The following is a 25250-nucleotide window of genomic DNA, read 5'->3' on the forward strand; positions in this document are numbered from 1 at the left end:
TTTAACAGAGGTTACAGAGGTAAAATAAGTCTCTTCCTGTGAGTGACAGAGAGACGGAGACGTCCTGAAATCCTTCTCAGGGCCTTTCTATCTTTTTATTTCATTACCTCTTCACTGTGGCCATGAACGACAGAGCGTGTTTGTGTCAAGATAAACATAAAGATGATGGTGTGTCTCCAAAAGTTCAGACTAATGCTCAGGAAAAACAGAAAGTCCAGAAGTGCACATATGTCGCTGTGGTAATTTAAAGACTTAAAACACTGGGAAAGTCCATTAGCGATAAACCAGTTTAATTTCCCTACCTGTGTCCGGTTGTTGTCCAGCGTCTTCTCCAGCTCCAGTTTGGCAGCGGCGGCCTCCTGCTGGTGGGTTTGTCTCAGGTGCTCGATGGCCGACGCGTGGATGTGGTTCAGCTCCGAGCGCAGAGAGGCTGACGGGGGGAGAAAACGGGAAATGGAAGCAAAAGGGCGCAAAGTTAACCTCATTTCACTTTTTAAAGAAAATATCACACACGGGAAGAAAATACAGCTTTTTACTGCGAGTTTCCGATGTAGAGAAAAGCTTCGTCCGACCTTTAGTCCGCCAGCAGAAAGTCCTCATTAGCCGCAGAGGCATTTTTCTTACAAGAAAATAAAGAAATAAAGTCTTTTTTAACTTTGCCGGCGCTGCCTTTACCCAAGTGGCCTTTTATCCTCACTTCAGCAGACACCTTTTACTGCAAACAGTCTGAGAGAGGGAACAGTTATCACCTTCCTGCTTGAGTGCAATAAAAGAAATGTAGCTGGAAACAGCTGAGAGTCTCTGTGCAGCTCTCCAGTTGTGAACACGGAGAATGAAAACACATATAACACACACACAGGGAGAGGATGGTGAAGGTAAGAGAGAGAGAGAGAGAAAGGTAATGAAATGATGTGAGGATGTGGGGAGTGAGCGATGGATGGAAGCGGCTCTCCAGTGTCAGGGCCGTGACAGGAAGGTTAATGGAAGAGCATTTATCACAGCGCAGGTCTGGTGTGTTAGCACAGAAGAGCCGGGTGAGACTTTTAAAGATATTCAGGTGGATGTTAAACTTTTAAAGTGCTGCTGATGTCCTCGTTTAACTGGACAAACACTTCCAAGCATAGATTTTAAAGTTTATTTCTGTGCAAATCAAACATCCAATTATCTTTTATTTCACACTGTACTGAGAAGAAAAAGATGTTGAAGAGAATAATAAAAACCAAATGTAATGATATAACAGTTATTTATAGAAACGCTATTAAACTCTTCATCACGTCTGAGGGAATAATTCAGCATAAAACCATAATTCTAGTTTTCTGAATGGAATTTTTGTGGTAGTTAATATCCGTGACTTGACAATGAGATCTCGATTTAACACTTTGGTTTCATTTCTCTCCTCTTGGGTCCATAATGTACTAAACACTTTATTTATGGTGTCAATTATGAACCTGAAAATCAGAAATAAAGACATAAATAACATGAAATGAAGGGAATGTCCCACTGGCACCACAGCATCAATGTCTAAAGTTGTTTTCCCTGATATGATATTTGTTAGAGCTGCGTATTAATGAGTAAAACCTAAAGTTTGAAACAGCAGGAACTCGTGAGGATGGTGTTGCACCATCTCTAAAGTCCATATTCACCCGGGTTGTGATCCAAAAACAAGTCCTACTGCAGAGATGATGTTTTACTAAATGCAGAGTGACGTCAGATAGAATTCAGACTTATGGATAAAGTTGATATTTTCCCAAATGAATCTAAATAAAGTTCTGTATCGGGTCTTCACAGACGACTGCACACGTACCAAGCATGGCCTTGCCCTCGTCCTCCAGCTCGAAGCGGAGCGTCTGCAGCTCCTGCTCAGATTGCTGCTTGAGCGTCTCGAGGCTGTGGCGATGAGCCTCTCTGATCGACTGCAGCTCCGCATGGTGATGATGGCGGAGACGCTCCTCCAAATCCTGGTGGAGGGGAGAGAGAGGGGGGGGAGAGAGGAGATGAGCCGGGCGGGTGGGTGGGGAGGACAGGGAGAGGGGGAAGGAGCAAAGAGAGGGCAGGGAGAGAGAGAGAGAGAGAGGGAGGGAGGGAGGACCAGAGAGAGGAGAGAGGAGAAAGTAGGGTAGAGGGAGAATGGAGACAGACAGTAAAGAAGCAGTGTGAGAGGAGGGGGGGGGACGCGATGGGAGGGAAAGAAGCAAAGAGACAAGGGATTGAGAAAGTGAGGCAGAGAAAGATAAGGACGTGTTTCAGCCTCAGTTTTTAAATCCTGAATACAAACAGTTTCTCCTTCGTCTTCGAGGACGGAGGAGAGAAACAGATCAATTTACAGAGTCTGAAACAAAGTGATTCATCAGCCCAGAAGATAATATTAATCACTGGTATTTATTTATTTCTACAGATTTTCAGAAAATAGAGGTCCCCCCCCCCCCCCCCGTGGGAAGCAGCTTCATAAAAACTTTGGTTTTAAAGGTTTTTCAACAAAGTAATTTTTCCAGAACGACCTCGACTGCAACTAAACTTCGCTGGAAATTATTTTCTAAGCGAACTGCAATGTCAAAACATATTTTATTCATTAAAGTGAAAATTAAACAACAACACATTTCTGCAGCACAGTTTTTGAGGAATCTGAGTTTAAATCAAATCTGAAGGCTAATCAAGACATTTCCATAAATCATTGATAGGATTGTAATCGATTCATGTTCAACCTCCACACACACACACACACACAGAGACACACACACACACACACACACTAACATCACACAGCGATTATCTTTTTGCATTTGCGTGAACCACAAAAAAAAAACCTGGCGTTGTGTGTTTGCTAATTCCCACCACCCCCCGACTAAATCAGATTTTTCAATTATCACCTCATTAGCAAACCGTAAAATAACCCAAGTTCTAAAACGTACATTTATAAATACGCAATTTAACTCAGTTCTGGATACTAACAGTTAATATATTCCCTTTTTTCAAAAATGATGCATTAAATGAAGAAAATGTTTAATATCCGAGGGGGAAAACACAGCTGCTATTTCCGTCTCAGAATATTCAACAGGGTTCAGATCTCATTTCCATAATTACACAAAGAACTAACAGCGCACTTTTTGTGGACGAGAAAATTGCCGCTCACGCTGAGTTTAACTTGTTTTTCTTCGCCGGGGAAAAATATTACGATGCCATTTTGCCAAATTATAAGTAGAAACCATCAAGAAGGAAAAGAAGATGATAATAAAATGATATTCATGGAGGGTCGACGGGAACATCTGCGGCGTCTTAATGCTCCAATATGCGAAGCCTCTGGGAAACGATTCAGGGGAAGGAATCAAGCTGCTGAATATTCAAATCAACGCGGCTCTGAGTGTCCGACTCAGTGTCTGACGTGGCACTCACGCTGCTTTTATGGTCACAAATTCAAAACAACAGAGTTACAGCTCATTAATGGAAAGATGTGAGCGAGCGGAGGGAGAATAATGTCGTTTGTCCATTAAATCTCATCATGAATCGGCTTCGGGTTGTTTTTTCCGAGCTGAATTTCTTTGTAAAAAAAAAGGTCAACGTAGAAGCAGATGTGTGGAAACAGCAGCTGGACGTTTGGTCACAGAATCAGAAAGTGGCTGCTGAGCTCTCTCTTATTCATTAGTATCGATCACTGGTCCCTTTGTACAGTGGGTCAGTAAGAGAACTATACCTTTTATTCCAGTAATTAAAGGCAGAACATTAATTACTCCTCATCACAGTGGATCCTATAATTACAAATTGACTGTAACGTTGCTCCATTCATGTCCTCCTCCTCCTCCTCCTCCTCTTCCTCCTCCTCCTCTTCCTCCTCCTCCTCCTCCTCTTCCTCCTCCTCCTCCTCCTCCTCCTCCTCCTCCTCCTCCTCCTCCTCCTCTTCCTCCTCCTCCTCCTCTCCTCTGTGCTGTTTGTGTGTGCAGACAGGCTTGTTCAATTTCCATTCCATTACCAGACAGTCAATATGTGTTACTTAGCTGGTGTGTGAATCTATTTCACTGAGCAAAAGGGTGTTGATGCTGATGAACACGAGTGAGGATTGAACACACAAACACACACACACACACACAGACCCACACACACACAAACAAACACACACACAAGCACAAACTCAGACTGTGAGTTTCTCCGACCCCGCGGCTTCAGCTCAGGTCTTAATCCTGACTTCGAGGACACGAGCTGCAGGAGCCGAGGCGTCTGAAAGTGACGCAGCCTGAGAGCATGTCTGTGTTCAGACACTCGGCCGTCGGGTGGTTTCAAACCCGAGAGCAGCATCGTAACGCTGCGACGAACCTGCAGCCGCGGCAGAGACGTTAAAACAGGTGTGACACCGTCTCCTTGTCTGGACCGACTCGAGCTGCTTCGTGCATCTTAATGATGTTTGGTTCGTCAAAGAGGAAGAAGAGAGGGAAAAGAATGGAGGGAGTTTCACTGAGCAGAGATAAATCTGAGTCTGGATCCGACTGTGAGAAATTGCTGCAAACCAAGTTTCCAAATTATGATCAAAGAAAAAGTCAAGTTTTTTAATGCTGGCTTTAAAAATGCAGATCAGGGGCCAGAGCTACGAAACTCCAAGATTCAAAAAGTAAAATTTAATTCTGAACTCTTTTCACTCACAAACTTATATCTATCGAAATTCTTTGGAGTCGAAAATGCACTTGAATTTAAGAAAGCTCCGGAGTAGAGGTCGGATATCAGGCCCAAGCTCACCGGGATGCGACCAAACACTGATGGACAACATGTCAGCTCCCATAAGTAAAGCCATCTTGTCTTGAGTGCCCCCTGGTGGTCATAAACCCGGCCTCCTTCATGTTAGCAGATGGGACATGGACCAAACTGAAGGTGAATACATCATTTCTTATCGTAAATATGGACCCATGTCTGCACAAACCCCTAAGCAGACGTCCATGCACATTCCAAAATGTGTGACCTTGCTGACTGAAGACGTTGACTGTGCATGTGGGAGAAAGTGGAGATGCGTCGTCCATCTTTTCCTCGTTGGTCTGGATGAAAGTTGATTCCGATTAATATCCACGTATCGTCTGAAGTGTACATTTATCACAGTGACAAAAAGTTGCGCAAAGAAACTCGGCAAGAGTCGTAGAAACAAGATGAGGAGAGAACCAATAGTCTGTCGATGGCCTCACGCACAGACACCACTTCCGTTTGCAGCTTTTTGTAGAAGCAAATCGAAAAGCACTAATGTGAACCGAATGTGTGTGTGTGTGTGTGTGTGTGTGTGTGTGTGATTGTGTGTGTGTAGCAGGGATTTGTACCAACTTTATTACTCCCTGGATATCACTGTCTGTGAAGTGTGAACAGTCGACGCCACTGAATGCGAATGTTCCTCCCTTCCACCCAAACACATAAAGCGCACATACACAAATCAGCCCTCTAATGCCTCCACTCTGGATAATTGAGTTTTTCTCTCTCTCTCTCCCCCCCCCCCCTCCTCCCCGCACCGCTGACAGAAATAAACACCCCGCCGCCATAAAAGAGCCTCCGTCAAGCTTTTAAAGACTTTATTTCTCCTGCCACAAAAAAAAACAAACTGAAACTGTGACAACACAAGACAGAAGACTCTGAGCGAGCGATGAAAACGTTGGTGAGTGTTTTGCATCGGGGACGAGCAGAAGGCGAGGGGAGATAACGGGGCGAGGACCATGTTTGTTCGAGCAGTCGGTCACTGTGTGACACTGAGGTGATATTTCTCCTGCACACAGACACTCAACCGTTGCCAAAAAAAACACAAAATCACGAGGACGGCGTTTCTGACCTCCATTCTGCCTCCAGCATTAATGCAATTACAGCGTCCGAGTTGGAGAATGGATTTTGGAAATGTGATGTACGGCCGGATCCAAATCGACCTTGACTGGGAAAGTAGAAGGATTAGCGTTGAGGAACGTTTTCCTGGAACCTTGAAGGAGCGTGCACGTTGTGTTTGTGCATATTTTGACATTAAAAAGAGGAAACGACGAGCTGTCACTTCAGCGACTGGAAGCCGTCTGCTGTCAGTGAGCGACGCTGCTGCTGACGACTCTCTGCCCGACTAACCTTGACTCTGACAAGACTCCATTGGATTAAAATGTCACGGCTGACTTCTCCGGAGTCGCTTCTCCAACTGGCTCTTGATTCGTTGCTGTCTTATAAAATGAATAGTGCATGTAATTACAGAAAGACGCCTGTTTGCTTTTCAAAAATATGGATCCTAACAAACTTAATGACTTCATGGGGGAATTTAGTGGGCTGAGGATTTGGGATTTTCCAGTTGCTTGATTGGTTTGATGTCACTATTAAAAGTAACAGCCATTGCTAACTTCATCACGACGGCTTGAACCATTGAATTACACAACAGGAAACATGGTAATGAACCAACAACAGGCGGAGAAGACGAAACAAACATGATGCAAACAAAGGAAGGAAGATCATTTCAAAGGTTTTTGGTGATTTGGTGTGAAACCCTGAAAATAAACATAACTATTTCTTTACATGTGAACTCCCAGTGGTGTTTAATGGATCATATCTGGTCATGAATGTACCTGTGTGTGTGTGTGTGTGTGTTCCCCACCACCCACCTTCAGGTCACGCTGCCTGGAGCGCTCCTGGTCCTGCATGGCGCAGCAGTGCACCTCCTGCAGACGGTGCTGTCGCCTCTGGTGCTCCGTCTGCAGCTCGTCCAGCTGCATCCTCAGGTGCTCCCTCTCCTGGGTGAACTGGTGCTGCAGCTGCTGCAGCGACGACTGCGACTGGGACAGCTGCATCTCCAGACTCTGCTTCAACAAGGAGATCTAAAGGGGGAACAGACGAGGTAAATGTCGCTGGACTCAAAGATGAGTGCGCGTTCCTGAGTGGAACGAGGCACCGAGTCCACAAATTAGCATGTTAGCAGTAGAACAGAAGTGAGAAATAAAGGAAGCAGCAGGAGCAGGAGGAGGAGGAGGAGTGAGGAAGTGTTGCCGTCTCCAGGGAGCAGCATGTTTGGTGCAGCGCAGCATAACAGCGGAGGGCAAACGCAGGGGTGGCAGTCAATTAGGCTTAAACAAATAAAGCCACATTAAGATGTTTGTTCCTCTTAAAGCTTCCAGCAAAAAGAGATTTTCACTTTTTCGCAAATACATTTTTCTGCACCTCACTGCAGAACATAATGAACTCTAGCTAATGCTGTAATGAAATGAATATATTATCAGGGGGGGGGGGGGGGGCAGTACGATGCACCACATTATTCTGTCTAGACAACTTAAGATAACGATAATTTGGAGTAAGCGTAGAGATAAACAGAAACCTGATATCCACAGATTGCGATGCCCATGAATACATTTAGATTCACAACATCGATTGAGAAGCTTAATAAGAAAGTATAACCGTCAGGATTTGTGACCCGGAGGTCAAACATGCACGTCCTGCGTTTCGAGAAAAATAACCTGAAAAAAGACTGAGAGGCATCTTGTTGCCGAGCAAAAGTGGAATCATACATAAGTCATATTGTCCCACGTGTTGAGGAATCGTCTGTTGAAACAGCATCTTCTCCGTGGATCAGAAGATGAACCACAGCTCGGGTTTCACATCGGAGTAAATAAATAACGGTTCTGGTGATTGTGAAGCGTAGGAGCAGACACATTAATCACCGTATGGGATGATGATGATGATGATGATGATGATGGACCAGGCGTGACGACCACCGGCGGCTGATGCCCGCCGAATGCAGAAATGCACATTGATAGAGCCGTTGATGCCGTTTGTCTGTCAGTGTGATGACCACGGGAGAACTGAGTCACGCTACATTAACGTTACCAGGCGGCCATTAACAACAGGAGGCTGCTCCGGCGTGTTCACCGCCGTATTTCATAATGTGTGAGTGAGTTGGTGCAGCGGGGCGAGGGAGAAATAAGTCAGACACGAGCTTATTGCCTTTTCTCAGGCTCCTTCTCTGCCTATTGATTTTCTACTCGTGGCACAATCATGGAAATTCGACTACAAGCTGATGACATCTGGTGTTTTGCGTTCAGATCTGCAGCCGAAAGATTAAAACCACCTCTGAATTCTAATGTTCACATCTCTCTCTCTCTTTCATCCCTTCCCGGATTTTCTAAAAACCTTTTAACTTCCAAACACCAGAATAAACTACAACAGATGAAGAAAGGACGAAGGAGGCGGTCGTACCTGTTCGAGCAGATCCTCCACCTTCCTCTGCCAGCTCTCTCTGGCGCTGCCCAGCTCCTGCTCTTTGCTTTGGGCCAGCTGAGCCAGAGCTGAGGCCTTGTCCTCCCCGTGCTCCTCTCTCAGCTCCTCGCGCAGCTTCTTACACTCCTGCCTGCAACACAACAACACAACAACACACACTCATTTGTTTGTGTGTATATTCATGTGTCAGGAGCTTGTCTAATGTCGCGATCATTAACTAGGAAACCAAAACAATGAGCTGAGAGACATTCAAATGCTTTTTACAGCAGAAAGAAATCAATTTAAAAGGTCTTGGCTCGCTGTGGAAAATAAAATGTATAGCTTCTTTCAGATTCTGTGCATAACATGTTGTTATTATTATCAGAAGCACAGTGACAATATCTCGTGAGGAAGGAGACTCAACTGTCACTTTATGAAAACAATAACTGGTTCCTTATCAGAGCTCAACACTGCATCTATTGAGCCTCCATCACTCTGGGCCGTGTGTGTGTGTGTGTGTGTGTGTGTGTGTGTGTGTGTGTGTGTGTGTGTGTGTGTGTGTGTGTGTGTGTGTGTGTGTGTGTAGTAATGAAGTACCCAAGCAAAACGCATATTTTTGTCACAAACACACACACGTCCATCATACAACACGCTCGACATGTGTCATCATCCATGTTTCAAGATAAAGCACTCTCTCTCTCTCACACACACACACACACACACACACACACACACACACACACACACACACACACACACACACACACACACACACACACACACACACACACACACACACACACACTCACACACACACACACACACACACACACACACACACACACACACACGCAGGCCTTGGGCTTCAAAGAGCCCTGGTCGTCCTAATAAGAGCTGTTATATACGATGTGCAGGGCAGGGACGTGAGATGAGGGCAGAGGGAGACGGGGAGAAGACGGATGAGACGGAGGAAAGAAGAGATCGAAGTTGAAGCGGCGAAGGAAGCGAAGTGTCAAAGGAAGAGAGACGTCCCCTGATAAAATGTGAGATAATTGGCCGGACTCTGCTGCTCCCGCTACGAGCTTTAAGGGGAAACACGCTCATTTGAGGTGTGTCTGTGACATGTGGGGCCCATATGGACTCATTCATACTGTACGATAGATTCTCATGCGGAAACGAGATTTCAACGAGACGCGGAACTTTTTGAGGTGAGACTTTAAGAACTGGTCAGAAGCCACAGACGTCTGAAGATAAAGGTTCATCATCACGACCTCCTCCACCGCCACCATGTTTGTTATGGTCAGGAACTCTGTGAATGTTACCACAGTTTAGACGGCAGCTTTACACCAGATTGAATTGAAGCTGCTGCAGAGCCCTGCGAGGATAATGCTCTGTCATGGGCAATATTGTGAGTCGGTATGACCTCTGTGTGTGTGTGTGTGTGTGTGTGTGTGTGTGTGTGTGTGTGTGTGTGTGTGTGTGTGTGTGTGTGTGTGTGTGTGTGTGTGTGTGTGTTCTAATAAGTGTGAGAAGCAATGTTAAGGAAACAGAAAGACTTCCAATTTCCAATCCACTCTTAATCATGCTCTGTCTATGTTAAAAGGACACACACACACACACACACAGACTCACACACACACACACACACACACACACACACACACACACACACACACACACACACACACACACACACACACACACACACACACACACACACCTGAGTGTTTCGGTCCATTTCAGCTCCAGCTCCAGAGCCATTTTGTCCATCTTCAGTTTCTCTTCCTCTTTGGTGGTGATGATTTTAGCTTCATGCTGACGCTTCTGGATCTCCAACTCACCCTGATGGAGAGACAGAGAGACAGACAGAGAGACAGACAGACAGACAGACAGACAGAGAGACAGACAGACAGACAGACAGACAGACAGACAGACAGACAGACAGAGAGACAGACAGACAGACAGACAGACAGAGAGACAGACAGACAGACAGACAGACAGAGAGACAGACAGGCAGACAGACAGAGAGACAGAGAGACAGACAGAGAGACAGACAGACAGACAGACAAAGTGTTAGTTTGACATCAGTCTGAGCAGCTCAGAGTTTGTTTCTTTCCGTGCCCTGGCATGAATCCATCTCTGCAGGCAACTGTGAAAACTTTGGGGATTTTTTGTAGCGTGAAAAATGTTCAGAGCCTTTTGAGTGACATTGCTTTCAGACAACTCAAATGCTGGTTATTGGCAAAGTCAATCCAAAAACAACGGAAAGCTCTGTAGAAACCTGGTCTGTGTGGCAGAACTGAAGAAATGATAAATAGGACATTTATCATTTGAATTGGTTGATGTTGATTGCACCGACTCAAACAGGCATTTGCTGCTTATCTCTAGTTTGTGTATCTCAGTGAATTAAATGATTTCCATGTTGGAGTACTGGTCAAAATAAACAAGCAATAAGTAGTCGGACATTATCTTGGGGGCGTTATTTTTCTTTATAGACGATTATAGACAACAAATTATAAACGAATAGAAAAAAAATATCATGATTAGTTCCCTTCGTCTATCTTTGGACCAATTACAGTTTTTAGACATTGAAAATAAGGACGTTTCAAAGAAGTAAGGACATTTTAGAGAAGTGGGGACACTTCTCTGTCTGGTCCTCACTCCTCTGGGTCTGCTTGGGGATTAAAACCTGGTTTTTGGGTGAGTTAGCATTAATTAAGGGTCAGTTAAGATGGTCAGGGTTCGGTTTAAGGTCAGGTGCAGATGATCTCAGTGATTGTGTGTGTGTGCTGACCTGCAGCGCGGACAGCAGGTTGCTGGTCTCTCTCAGACGAGCCCTGGTGGCGTCCAGCTCCTCCAGCAGTTTGTCCTGCGCCTCCTTCAGGGTGGAGATATGTCCCTCGGCTGTTCCCATGTCCTGCTCCCCCTGCTGCAGCTTCCCCTGCAGCCGAGACACCTGCGTGAAGGACAAGACGGACGACCGGTCGGTGTGAGACAGAGAGAATCAACAGCCTCTCCTCTGTTCTACTTCTGTGTCTCAGAGTGGCAGCAGCCTTGAAACCACATCAGCAGTTTATGCAGTTTCCATCCAAAAAGCTTTCAGTCACTTTCATGTTCTTTTTGCCAACGTGGCGACATGGTTCCTTTTTAAATTCATTAGATATTTATTTACCTGGATTTTAAAAGTACAGTGCAAATGGGAACAGGGAGTGAAAAACAACAAACACATTGTTATAAACATTTCTCTACAGAGAGAAAACGATAAGGATTTTTGTGACGGGTCATTTTTCCCCATTCGACTTAATACTCAACCAAAGATACTAACAAATAAATAAGAAGCCTCTAATCACGCTTTGTGAATTTCTGAACCTGGACTGAGCTGTTCAACAAATTCAAAAACAATATGAGATATGGATAATTGTTATAAATAACGTAATAAGAGTTTTGTGGGTTGTTAAAAGCTCTAACTGATATGAAGGTTTAAGTTCCACAGTGAGGGTGATATTTGATGTTAGCTTGTCCTTTAAGTAAGTCGGGAGCTGCATATTAAGAAGTGACCCCGGCCTCGTTGTTCAGCCGCTAATATGACTGTTTACCTCATCTGTCAAAAATAAATACTGATTATTATTCAAGTCAGGCAAACTGTATTAGTAAGGAGCTCAGGACTCAGACTCTTAGGTTTAACTTCTGGAGGTGACATTCACAACAAGAAGTTAAGAGTTGTGACTCATCAGTGTCGCAAAGTGTTTTCTGCCAATGTTCCTCAACGTGATCTTCATCAGCAGAAGATCAATGCACAAGGATTAACTGCTCATAATGGCTTTAAAGATCCAACCTTCATGTTATTTCACTGCTTTTCCTTCCTTGATTCGAATGCACAATGAGTCAGTCATTGTAAACCTGCAGGTTCTGGCCTCCTACCTCCTCATTGGCCGCGCTGAGTTTGGAGGTCAGCTCGTCCTTCAGCTCGTCCAGCTGCTGCCGGAGCAGCGTCTTGTGCTCCTCCAGTTGGAGGCGCTCTCTCTCAAACTGCTGCTCCAGCTCCTGTGGAGACAAAAACCACAAACATAAATCAACGTCAAAACCAGCGAGCGGTGAAAAGCCAGAAAGCGTTGACGATGAAGTTCAGCGATCTCGATCAGTAATTCTCACACGAGTGAAACGAGTTCCCACAGAGTGAAGCTGTTGAAAGCCGAGGAACGTTTAACTAGTGTTCATGTGGTTTTACATCTGATTCTCAGTCATCCAGGTTAGTTTTACATCAACTAGTGACTAGTGATGCACCTTGACACATAGTCAGTGATCCTGGGTCCTCAGGTAGCACCGCCCCACCCAGGTCCCTCCTCTCCGGATCCACAGCCGCCTCAGAGAAACGTCTGCTACCTATGTGTCCATGCCCAGTATATTGGGGGCCCCCCATTGGGACTGACCTGTGTAACCTCTGCATCCCACCTTGAAGGGTTCGAATCTTTCCCACCACACATTACTGCACCAGCACTTCAATGTGGTCGTCCCAGGAGACCCTGAGCGCTAAGAGAAAGATCTGCTGGCCTCAATGAAGTTGTGGTAACTTCATGTACTCGCCTGGGAAATAATCCTGATATAACCTGATTAGCACTGATGTGGTAAAAGGGACAAATCATCATCAAGCCCAAACAGCAGCTCCATTTTCCTTTTACTGCATTTTAGGGATCATTTTGAAGAACAGCGATGACTTCACTAACACCTTTAACCCTGTTACTGAGTTAAAGTCACAATAAAACTAATATTAAGTAATTTATTCCAACACTAAACCAAAGTTAAACAACTCCGAGGGTCAACAGCCATCAACTCTGAGAGCAGGAACTCAAATCGCTCCAGCGTTATTACCTCGGTCTCGCTGAACATCCGCATTCTCTCTCCTCTTTGTCTGATTTCACATTCACCGCCTTCATCTGTACAAATTCCTAAAAATACTTCAAACTATCTCATTGTCCTTGACAGGGAGCAGAGAATCGCATTGTTCCCATAATAAAGCTTATTATGGCGGCTGATGAATGGGCAACGATTTCTGTTACACTGAGCGGCGACGGCTGCTACTTTCCAAGGACAATTAGGGCCGAGGGAAATGGCTGTTATGTCACATGGAATCTTCCACTATTATTCACTGTACAGGAGCATGCAGTTTGTATAACGCTGTAGAAAACATTCAGGGTATCGACTCCGGTGACACAGCTCCATACAAACGAATGGGGCTTTGCAGGAATTGATCTGAATGGAGGAGAGAATGAAAAATCACAGTAATTTGTGTTTAATGCCTCACGACATGTGAATGTGTATTAGCCCTGATACACTGCAGACCGATTCAGGGTGTATTCCCCCCCCCCTCTCTCACCCAATGTTAGATGGGATTGGAACCAACCCCCCTGTGTCCCTCAAAGGATGATGGATGTCCCTTGTTAAAACAAGTGAATACTAACTACCACAAGAAAAAGCGAATGTGAAAATGCTGTAGCAAAGAACTAGAAACAGCTCAAACACCCACAAGGCCGTTTCTAAATCCTGACGCAACAACGTACGAGTGTTAGCGCCTCGCGGACTGTGTGCCTCGGCCACCGAGTCAAATCAAGTTCACAGCCACGTCTGTACCAGAATCATCTATGCAGTGTAGATTTGGAAAGATTTTGAATTGATTTGGTGTCATTTAATCATAACCTCATCATATTTGGTGTTTAGGTCGAGCAATTGACATCTGAAGACCACGTTCTAATCAGCTCATCCATCCATGTGTGTCAGGTGTGTTCAAATTCACAAGAATGTGATGGACGTGTGGTTAGTTTGACCTTCGACCACCAAATCATCACTTCATCCTCGAGTCCAACTGGATTCTTTTGCCAGATTTGATAAAACTTCCCTCAAAGTTTTCCCGAGACGATGCAATCATGAAAATCGGATCGACGACCTAAAAACACGACGCTTCTGTCGCTGGCGCAGATTCATAAAAGGCCTCAATCATTAAATCAAAAATACATTCAACGAATACGGGCGAAAATCGTTATTGTTGCGTGAGGTGACCTCCGCCAGCCCGATGACATCAAGGACACATCAAAGGGAATCTTCAAGTCAACGGTCGATGAGAAAGCGACGTCACACGGGGACGAACCTAATATGAGACATCAGGATTCATGTCGTACCTTGTGGCTCGATTTGGAGGGCGAGACCGCGCTGGAGCCAAGCGATTCATTTAAATTCCAAACCCCCGGCTCCTCGCAGACAACTCTCATTACGGTTTAAAGTGATGAAAGAGCAGAGGTGATGAAAGAAAAGATGATTAACTAGATGTGATGAAACTTAGATCAGACGAAATAATCGCGTGATGACGAAAAGAGATGAAGACTCGTCCGTCCCTGCGATTCTGCGGAAGAGATATAAAGCAGATGAGTGAGGCGGCAGAGAATGAACGAGGAGTGAATGAGTGCTGCTGCTCGACCTCCTCCTCCTCCTCCTCCTCCTCATCCTCCTCCTCCTCCTCCTCCTCCCTGATAATCTTCACAATTGGGACATTTCTGCAGCAACACTGACAGAAAGGAGCAACAATCAGAAATGACAGTGCAGATCAGAGCTCAGCAGGAGGAAATATGAGGAAATCATAGAAGGGCATATATATATACACGAGGCCTCCTGCATATGGAATGCATATCTAATAACTATGGAAATGTACGAACGCTCTTCTCTTAATGTAGCTGTCAGCTCTGATCAGGTCTTCCGCAAGAATATTATTTAAAACAAGTCCTCATTATGCAACTTTGATGCAAGGGAATAGTTGATCACTTGCTTTCACATGGCTGTGTGTGCCGGGGATAAGGGACCCGCTGGAGATCAGGCATCATCACAGGGCTATTTCAGGCTGGTGAGACCGTGCAGCCAAATTAGCAGCGGGCTGCGGTTTGGAACAGCAAGACCTCCAGGCTCATTAAACTGGTCCCAGGGCCCACGTTCAAATCCTCGGGGGCATTTTCTGCATTTTTTCATATCAGACACAAAACCGTCATGATGCTGGAATTTGGGTATTCGGTGCCATCGGAATTCTACGTTGTCCTGTTTTCATGTGTGTTATTGTGGAATCTGTCCTGTTACTACATCTAAAGGTCCTTTGTAGAGTTTTGAATGATAATTGTGATGATTTTGAGCGTTTGCCTCAATATACAAATGCCAACAATGTGGTCAGCTAAATAAATATTCATGACAAGGCTTTTACACTATTCCACCGAGATTTGGTGTTAAAAGATGCAGGAGACGCAGAGAAAACATGGATGTAAACAATGAAGGTTTAAGAAATATGTCTAAACAAATGGACCTCAGAGATACAAGCAATATATTTTGGTTAAAAGCACTGAAGGAAAACACAATTGTTTAATGGACATGTCCAGAGGGTACTTTCAGTTTCCATAATTTAAGTAGAGTCGTGTGTTTAATCTGTGGGTTTTGTTTATTATCTCATTTTTTGTGACTCTAGCAGTGAAATGGTGCTGAAACTTATTTAATACAAAGATTTTAATAAAAATCAACACCATTTAATGCAATATATAAACTATAATGCTTCATGTAATATTAAATATTTATATCGTAAAGGGAAACCCAAGGTTATTATGGTTTTATTCAACCCTGTTACCTTTTAATGCTGAACTCTGTGATGCTGTTGACTTGGACTTGATAATATTGAAATAGGTTTTTAATTTACTGTCAAATACCGAATAGAGACTCAAAAACTCACAATATAATGAAATTCTGATACACCAGCAAAAGCTTTAGTTAAATAATTTTCTTGCATTTGAATCCATAGTTAAAGGTTTTCTGTTTCTGGTTTAACACATCTTCAGGAGAAGTGTCTGTACACCGTCTGTATGAGCCCGGCCCAACAAACTGTGCTAAGTAAGTAGCAGTGAAATATTTATGGCGGAACTTTTAGAAACACACACAAAACGCTGGGCTCCCGAGTTCCGCTCCTTCTCCATCCCATCATTTTTTGCTCTAATTTTGATGACTTTACTCCCCACTTGCACTTCTATGTGCAGTAAATGTCACCAGTTTACGAGCGGGGCCGTGAATTTTAATCTAAGTGTCCCGCCGCCTTTTAAATGTCAAACTCCACAACACCTTCCGAGACTCAATTTCCCTGATTTTGGTGCTTAATATAATTAGTCGCAGCCATTTTGTCTTTATTTGGAAAAAAATCATATTCAGGAGACGTATCCTGCTCATATTCAGGCTCATAATATTTGATTAGTGTTATTACTGTACGATGTTTACGAGCTCTAATGTGCGGAAAACATCACTTTACTCGATCTGTGCATCGCTGCAGCTCCTCTTTTCAGCCTCTGTCTGAAACTTTCACGTACATAAAACACACAAAGGATAGTCAAACTGTAAAAGCATCATAAGTCTCCTTTAAAAACAAAAATCTGTTCATCTAATTATCATTCCATTGTCTCCTGATGATACACCAAAGCTGCAGTGTAGGTGTGCGAATAGGAGGAGCAGCAGGTTTAGAGCGTCAGCGGCCGCTAACCCTTCCCACCTGCGTGACTCACTCTCCACGCGTGACCCCCGTCAGCCGCCACATCTCTCAACTTTGTTTTCATTGATAATGATACATGGCATTTATAGGTGACAAATATAAATGTGCTCCTGCGTCAGTGGGTTTGCATTCTCCTTCCTTCTGAGGTTTGCCAGCTTCTTAGTCATTGTTTCAGACCCTTTGATGTATTTCAGTCTATAGAAATCCTCTGCGGATGCAATTTTAATTTTTTCCAGTTATGTGAGCCCGTGTCACCTGTCATGCCCACTCGTACTGTTATATTAATTTGTATACTTCGATATCAATGTGGGCCTCCTCATAAAAACCCTGTATCATAGATTCCAAACGTGTATTCAGTATTTTAGAGAGGCTGCTTGTTCACTGAGTCACACTTAGGATTTGGATGTCGACTCTGGTTTTGTTCCTGTTGATAGAGGATACAGGTATTTGTCATAATGAATAGAATGTACATATAAATAAATAAGTAAATATCATAAAACATATGTTTTTCTTCTGCTAAAGTCTTTCACTGCTGCGAAAAGCCTCGGTTTCACCAACTCGTGTCTTTTCTGCAGTGAAGAGTCAGTATCAATATTAACAGTTTGTCTGTTTTAGACAATATTTCTCCTATTATTAGTAATAAAAGGTCGACTTAAGTGCTACCTTGGTTTTAATAGGAACACTGTAAAATCAATTTACCAAAGCACAAGTACAATACGAAGGTACTTGGACACATTTCCGACTGGCAGGTGGAATCCCATCACAATATGGTCTCTAGTTACGTTTAAAGGCTGAATTTTACTGCCCAGAGTCCAGGAGACAGTAAACGTTAACATCTATAATTAATTAAGGGGATAGAAGAATGTGTTTGCCTTAATAATGTCATTAAAATCTGCATAATAATCTAACTTAGGCTTTATGAGACTTTATAGCCGTACCTATGTTTACAGGCAAAGCTGGGAACTGAACCTGTTTTTCTGAATGGAGAGGAAGTGTCTGAGAGGGAACAGAGACGAGGACATCTCCTGTGTTTCAATAGCAAATTGCCTGAGTGCCAAACTCGAGAGAGAAAAAAAAGCTTTTAGAGACACGGCAAATCTACAATTCAGAGGCTCAAGGCAAAAAGAGGGAATAGCTGCTGTGGCAGATGGTGCAGTCAGTCAGGGAACGATGTGGAATTAGCTCAGAGGTTAGAGACGCCCGGCTTGTGACCGGTTACTCGTTGAAGTCCCTCCACCAGCTTACACTGTCTTCGGGGACGTGTACGAGTGCGGCTGCCTTCTCTCATCAATGCTCCATCTATGCAGGGAAAGCACAGAACAGAACTGCAGCTCCTCGCAATGTCTCTCCTCAAAAACCTTCCGCCATAGTTGAAATTGCTTCGTCGTGTCCTGTGGTCGTCTCGCTTGAATTACTGGCTTTCATCAGTTTTTTATAAGCTTTCAGAAAACGTGTGTACAAATACAAAATGAACGCAGAGTACGGACACAAGGCTCCGTCCGTGAACGTGTCCGACGCTGAGCATCAATGAGCCTGAACATTAGAGAACAGCGGTCATAATACACGTAGTATATTTACACACGTGTGGAGTGAGAGTCAAGACACTTTGACAAACACACAGTATCAGTGGTGTCGATCAAAATAAAGCACATGCAGACACCGCATTAAATGTGTCACTCACAATCACCACTGGTTTATTAACAAGCAGAAAGTCAACGGACTGCAGGGCTGTGACAGCTTGTGATTTGACTGTGTCCTCCTGGAATATCACACCGTTTAAATTTCATATTAGTTCATATCAGCGTTCATTCCAACAAACTGACGGTGCAAATTGCTGAACTCTATGAAAGTGGATCTGTTCCTCTAAAGGGGAAAGTCACAGTGTGGAGGTCAGGGATGATGGATGGATCCTACTTATATGCAAAGTCACTGCAATTAATATTATCTTTGATTTGGAAACCACAACTTCTGTCTTTATCAAGTCTCTACTGGAAGTTTTAGTTTCGTTAACATGTCACTGACGGTCAGAAGCTTCCATCTGTTTCTCCTCAAATCGGAAAAATCCAACTTCATCTCTATCGAGTATGAAAACTGAACACAACTCGTGCTACGTTTACTTCACCTGCGCTAGTGTCTGAAAAGAGGTGAACTCCTTCCAGCACGCTGCAGAAAAACAAGCGTCCCAGGGCCTCCATCTTCTTTATGGCCTGAGATAAGCCCAGAGCTCCGCGGTGCAGGATCAATTAAAAACATACAGCCGTTAATTTTCCTGCGGCTTTGAGCGATAAACTCTGATTGCACAAGGATGCAGCAATCTGTAAATTAATCTGGTGGTGGGTTTGTATTTATTGTGCACGGTGAGAACCGAGCATCTGATGCAAAACCTCTGGCACATTGTTTATCTCAGTTCCAGACGTGGATGCTTTTGTTTTGGACGCAGAAAACAACAGATCTCTGCTCTGGCATCAGCAGCCGTGGTCGAGCAGAGGGCCCCTCAGCAGCTCTGTGTGCTGCTCGTACGCCGTGTGCACGTGTACTCACGGCCAGCAGGCGGTTCTTCTCCTTCTCGGCGTTGTTCAGAGCGGTTTCCAGGGTCACTCTGTGCTTCTTGGCCACTTCCTCCACAGCTCGAGTCTGGCTCTCCTTCATCTGGCTGCCCTCCTCCTCGTGTCGGACCCGCATGTTGCTCATGTCCTGCTCGTGGGACGTCTTCTCCTCGTGCAGGGTCTGACGGACGCAGAAACACAAACACGTCCGTTTTAAAATATGCTCAGAGGTGAGACGACACACTGACGGACGGGGAGAGAGCGCCCGGGCTGACATTTACACCACATGCTGTATTATGCAGCCACATTGCCAGTGTTTACTGATCGACAGCCAAAGGAATCAATACTTCACTCCGTCTCTCTGTATCTGCTGTTTTGTCTCTATTTTCCATTTTCTCACCATTTCACACTCAAATGTGTTTTTTTTCTTCCTTGCAGCACTGGAACGAGTTCGCTGAACAAAGCCTCCGGGGCACGTTCCATCGGGGGGGTTAATGGTAATGGGGTTATTGATTACGGATCCGTGAAAGCCCCCAGACATGACCCCGCGGCCATTACGGCTCTAAATGGAGCTGGTGTTGTCTTCAGCATCAGGAGAGACAGAGTTAAGGGATATTTTAGGCTCCGTAGAGTATTTTTCTGTATTTCTGCTTCATACACCGTCTCCTTATCTACTGGAATCTGGAATCTTTACAGCAGGATTGTAAATGAACACTAAAGACGTGAAAACTTAAATTTACTAAAAAACCGGTGACACTGATTCATCAGCACAGATAATTAACGCAGCCTAAAACACATGCACAATAATCTGTCTTCTATTTAGCTTCATCACTCGCAAAACAAAACCAGCGTGTAACTGGCACATTATCAGACGCTGGCAGCAACATGAAAAAACACTAATGTGCCACCAGGGATTCACTCATGTTTGTTTTGGAATCGTTGCCTCCAAAACCGAGGCCTGTTCTTGGAAATCCCCCAAGAGGCGTCCATCAAACTGGTCGGACCGAGCGAGACCGCTGTGACATCATATGGCCAAACGAACCTGAGGGGAACCGAACGTCCTCTCAAAGGAACTGGGCCCTGAAAACATCCTGGGAGGTAAATTCCTCCTCTTGTGGGGCGAAGAAGACGAAGAACACAAAAAGGCAAATGAAGGAAAAACCAAGACTCACACTAATGTAATGACTTTTCCACAGCTTCCTTATAATTGAAGTGTTTTATACTCTGCTAATGTCGTTCAAGCACGATCGAGCCAAAAAAATCCCTGCGAAGTGAGAAAAACTCGAAAAACACATTCCGCTACAGAAGTGTTTGTTCTTTTCTTGTAATGTGGCAGCGTTGGAAATCCCCAATCGATGGTTTCACCAGTAGCCGGATGAATGCGAATGAAGCGTTTAAAGCAGAAATCGGCGGAGCTCGAGGAGACGCAAGAGGAAGGTGGTGGGAAGTTTAAGCGGCGCGGGCTCGTCTATTATCCTCGGGGAAGACATTGAAATTCACAGCAGCGTCTCTCGGTGGGAGGACTCGGCCGGCTCCCGGAGGATTACACTGCACAAATGTCAGAGATAGATGAGAACACACACACATGAAGCAGCAACACTTGACATTTACCGTGGGCTGCGGTTGGTCTGCTGACTACACTGTTCCTTAAACCATCTGACCTTTAAGCTTCTTGGTTTTGGAAACGAGGAGCGGCCTCGCTTCAAAGTTCGTAAAAAAGCCGTGATTGACAGGTTTGACTCTTTAAACTGTTTGACGATTACAGGTCCGTTTATTTATTTATTTATTTTTTTTCCTCTGACTCTTTTCCGCCGACGATGCATTTTTTAAAAAATTTGCTGCACACATGAGATTGATTTTTTCTTCCGAGGGCGATTTCACACCGACCTTGTTCGGGTTCGGACCTTCAAACTTTTCAGTTTCGTCCGAACCAATAAACCAGGAGTGAAAGGGGCCTTGAACAGAACAGGAGAGGCGGTGTCTCATTTTTTTAGGGGGAGTTTTTCTTACAGTAAACAAAGAAGTGGAATCCTCTCGCAGGATTAGTCTTCACCTCTGATGATAGACCTTTATTTCGCTGGTCGTGAAACAATAACGATAGAACAGCGGCAACAGAATAAACCAAGAACCGGTTCATTTTTCTGTTTATTTTAAATTCAAACAGAAAGACTAGTTCACGCCAAGCTGACAACACGCTGACGTCAGACACACGCTCGTCTACAAACCAATCGGAGTCGAGTAAAGGACGACAGGACGTACGTATGTAAGACAACATCCTTTGGTCCCTAAATTACAACGTGAAACCAAATCTAACCAGATCAAATGTGAACAATGGGACAAAGACACGAAGCCTGGTTCAGACTCTCAGTGAGAAAACGCACTTAATCTCGGTTTAGTCTCTGTAAAGAGAGACAGAGTGAGGGGGGAGTCTTTATCCATATTATATATATCATATACCCACACCAAAATATTTGTGTTCTTTATGAAAAAAACCCCCCTGAATTATATCAACAATTCATGTCAAGTAGTCTTTTAGATCAGACTTTGGCTTTGGGCTGAAAACCTCACACGAGAACACGGGAGGATTAGCGGCTCTGCAAAGTCACAGGAAACTCAGGGTTGCCCAAGGAAAATAAATAGAAAAACCAAATAGAATTGAAGAAATAAATCGCTTCTCCTCTCGGGGTGAGAACAGCTTCAGATCCCTGAAGCTGGACTGTGGGGTTCACTGTGGAGTTTGAGGTGAGACAGTGGTGACGGCAGTGACTGAAGACAGAAGCGTTAATATCTCTCTCTCTCTCGAACCTGCATCCTAATTACTTTGCTGAAGTTCCTCTGAAGTTTTTCCTGTTTTTAACGCAAAGGACGAATTTCTCCTAAGTTCTCGTGTTTTAACACCGCTGAACGGGTCGGGAGCAGAGTACACAGAAAAGTTAAGTCGCGGCTTCTTAATGAGTTATTGGCTATTCATGACGCATTCCTTCCAGCCTGATGTGAATATTAAACACCGGCAGCAAACGCACGCACCTTCTCCAGGGACTGGATCTGCTGTTTCTGCCTGTCGTCCAGGGCCTGGCTCTGGCTCTGCAGTGCCTCCCTCTCTTCCTCTATCCTCAGCACCTTGTCCTTCAGCCGGCTCCGCTCGTTGTCCAGGTCCCTGATGGCCGCCTCCTGAGTCATCTGGGTGGCCTGCAGGCTGCTGATCTGACCTGTGACGGGAGACGTGACAAGGGTGCAAACAGTGAAGTGGCAGCCATCTGCGATCTGTGTTCGTCCAGCAGGCGTCTGGTAATCCAGATTTGTTTTTGTCTGTCTGTCAGTGAGCTGCAACCCACTTGATCAACAAAAGGCGGTTTAGATAAGACATAAAGAGGAGGTGTGTGAAAATACAAAAAATACAATCCACACTGTAACTTCCCTTGAATACAGTCTACCACTAACACTTCCACCCGACCACAGCAACAGAAAACCAACATTTGTTCCCCTTTAAGTAGAAATAAACAAGAATGCGGGATCTGTGTCGTAGCTTCCGTTACCAGCTGGATGTTATTTGTCTCTCACGTGCAAACAGCTGCGGAGGAAACTGATAAAACGTTCTCGTGGGGCGTGACGAGCTCATAGGAGCTAATGGGCCGAACGTAATTCTGCTGCTATCGCTCACACATTTTCCGACAGTAATGCTTAAGCGATATTGTTGCGCAAAGTACCGACGGAGAGACATCGGGAGACATTAAATCACATCCTAACATGCAAACCCACAAAACGTGAACCTTAAACTGGGCATAATTGATGTGAGACGATGTTTCCTCTGCCTCTCGGGGACTGGGGATACCATGAGCGTGGATATACAGCAGCGGGGCCGCGGTGCCTGGGAAGCTGCTTGACGTGTTTGCACGACAAACCCAGGACGTGTCCTGAGGGGAAGCACGCGTACGAGCATTCGATTGAATTTCGAGCAGAGAGGAGGTTTGAGTCTTACTGGCTTTGAGCAGTATCTCGGTGGCTTGCTGCTGAACTCGGTCTCTGGCTGCCTCCAGTTCGCACTCGGCTTCCTTCTGACGGATTTCCACAATCTCCGAGTTCTGGGTCACCTCATCCAGCTGCCTGGATAAGTCCTGCAGAGGAATCACAGCAGAACAGAGAGGAGAGAAAGGTCCGTGAACACGTGGAAGACACATGAGAAAAGGGAACTACTTATAATTTAATAAACCATAATGTCAATGTCAATCAACATATAAGTAGCCCTGGTGCCTCTGAACAAAATGAGCCGTAGCCCCTCTTTAACTGCTAGTGCGCTATAATCAATACGTCTGAAGGAACAATGGAAAATGGCCGATGTGAAAACAATGTGACAATGTGAGAGAGGCTGCAGACGTTCATCTCCTGAAGCCGGCCCACGCCTCATTGTTTTTTCCGCCGTACGCTCCAGAAGTTTACAGCTTTCATAGCATTGTTTTCAGCCCCAGCAGGCATCAGTTCTCAGGAGGAAGAGACTGTGTCCACCTGCTGCCCGGCAGCAAACAGCAGACACACGCAGAAGAAGAATCGCTGGTGGACATATAGTGGAGCTTTTAGCAGCTGAGGAACCAGACATCTCCCCTCAGGAGATGGTGGAGACCACAGACAGAGTTTTATTTTGGAGTTATATTTGAGATTCGACCAAAAATATGAGTCTAAATTAAGGATACTGTTGTTTAATGGCGGCTGGATGCAGACAACATTATTAATAAATGCACAATTGACCTATTTCCACTGTAAACAAAAGAGTTAACTAAATAATTGTATGTAGCATATTAGACTAGTTACGGTCAAAGTTTAGGGTTTTTACATGATGAGTTAAATGTTAGTTTAGTCTGTACATGTTGTTGATTTGTTTTAAGGTCGTCAACTTTCCATAGCTGCTCTTAGTTTCAACAAAACCTCACAGATTTAAAATAAAAACATGCAACACATCCATATTTAGAGAGATTAGGAAACAGAGACAATTGAATGGAAGTAGAATAAATATGAAAGAGAAAAAGGTTAAAGTTGTAAACAGACGTGCAGAACTTGAGACGTGTAAATATAAACAAACAACTTCTGGAATGAAGGAATCACGATGAATTATTTTATAAGATACTTATGAAATATGAAGTGTTGACAAGACGTTTAATGTGAGACCCGCTGGCAGCATATTACCAATAATGACGCTCATGTATGTTAATACTGATTTCTGCTCAATTAATCCGAACTAGACTTCAGGGAGGGATTTGTGGCGCACGCCCACGCGCACACACACACACACACACACACACACACACACACACACACACACACACACACACACACACACACACACACACACCAATAAAGCACTCTGAAAGAACTCTTGAGAGGCAATTCCACATCTTTCCATCCCATCAAACGTTCTGCCTAAAACTTAATTAAGACAATGAAATCTAAGCATGATAATAACCACTGAGGACTCACACACAAATTAGCCCTGGTGTGTGTGTGTGTGTGTGTGTGTGTGTGTGTGTGTGTGTGTGTGTGTGTGTGTATGCTGATATCCCTGATGAGCCCGTGGCAGGGAGCTGCACATGGTGACCTCCAGGTTCAGATAAGAGATCCATACAGAGATTGATCGTTTGGAGGAGAGTTCACAGAAAGCACAGACATGTTTCCGTTAGGACTTCGCTCCAGGTCGGGGGCGGGGCTCCGGTCATGGATGTCATCGCATGGAGGATTGGATTTTGACGAGTGAGGAACCATCTGTTGGAGTTCTTTAAAACGGGTTTCAGGGACGAGGCTATATAGTATATTGTGTATGACTTGTAGTGAGGTGGAGGGTAAATAATGTAAGGAATATGTTTTTCATCCTTATTTCCTCAAAAGTTAAAGAGGCTAAAGAGTTGATCTCCTTTGTTCCGTTTGAAGATGATGCTACTCTTTTAAAAACCGGTGACTTATTAAATTCTTTCATTTCTCAAACAGGG

General features: G+C 44.5%; 1 protein-coding gene across 2 annotated transcripts in view; it reads right to left on the minus strand.

Moving 5' to 3' along the window:
- fam184a (family with sequence similarity 184 member A) overlaps nucleotides 1-25250 on the minus strand; it is a 91866-nt gene that overhangs the window by 20017 nt on the left and 46599 nt on the right. For both annotated transcript variants that reach the window (XM_034579389.1, XM_034579390.1), the window contains exons 8-17: nucleotides 23255-23390; nucleotides 22303-22484; nucleotides 19271-19456; nucleotides 12094-12216; nucleotides 10967-11128; nucleotides 9893-10014; nucleotides 8173-8323; nucleotides 6588-6800; nucleotides 1805-1958; nucleotides 303-430 (exon numbers count right to left, since the gene is read on the minus strand). In XM_034579389.1, coding sequence (XP_034435280.1) covers nucleotides 303-430; nucleotides 1805-1958; nucleotides 6588-6800; nucleotides 8173-8323; nucleotides 9893-10014; nucleotides 10967-11128; nucleotides 12094-12216; nucleotides 19271-19456; nucleotides 22303-22484; nucleotides 23255-23390 — 1557 coding nt within the window. The remainder of the gene's footprint in view (nucleotides 1-302; nucleotides 431-1804; nucleotides 1959-6587; nucleotides 6801-8172; nucleotides 8324-9892; nucleotides 10015-10966; nucleotides 11129-12093; nucleotides 12217-19270; nucleotides 19457-22302; nucleotides 22485-23254; nucleotides 23391-25250) is intronic.

This window comes from Hippoglossus hippoglossus, chromosome 24, assembly GCF_009819705.1.
Source record: "Hippoglossus hippoglossus isolate fHipHip1 chromosome 24, fHipHip1.pri, whole genome shotgun sequence".
Lineage (NCBI taxonomy): Eukaryota > Metazoa > Chordata > Actinopteri > Pleuronectiformes > Pleuronectidae > Hippoglossus > Hippoglossus hippoglossus.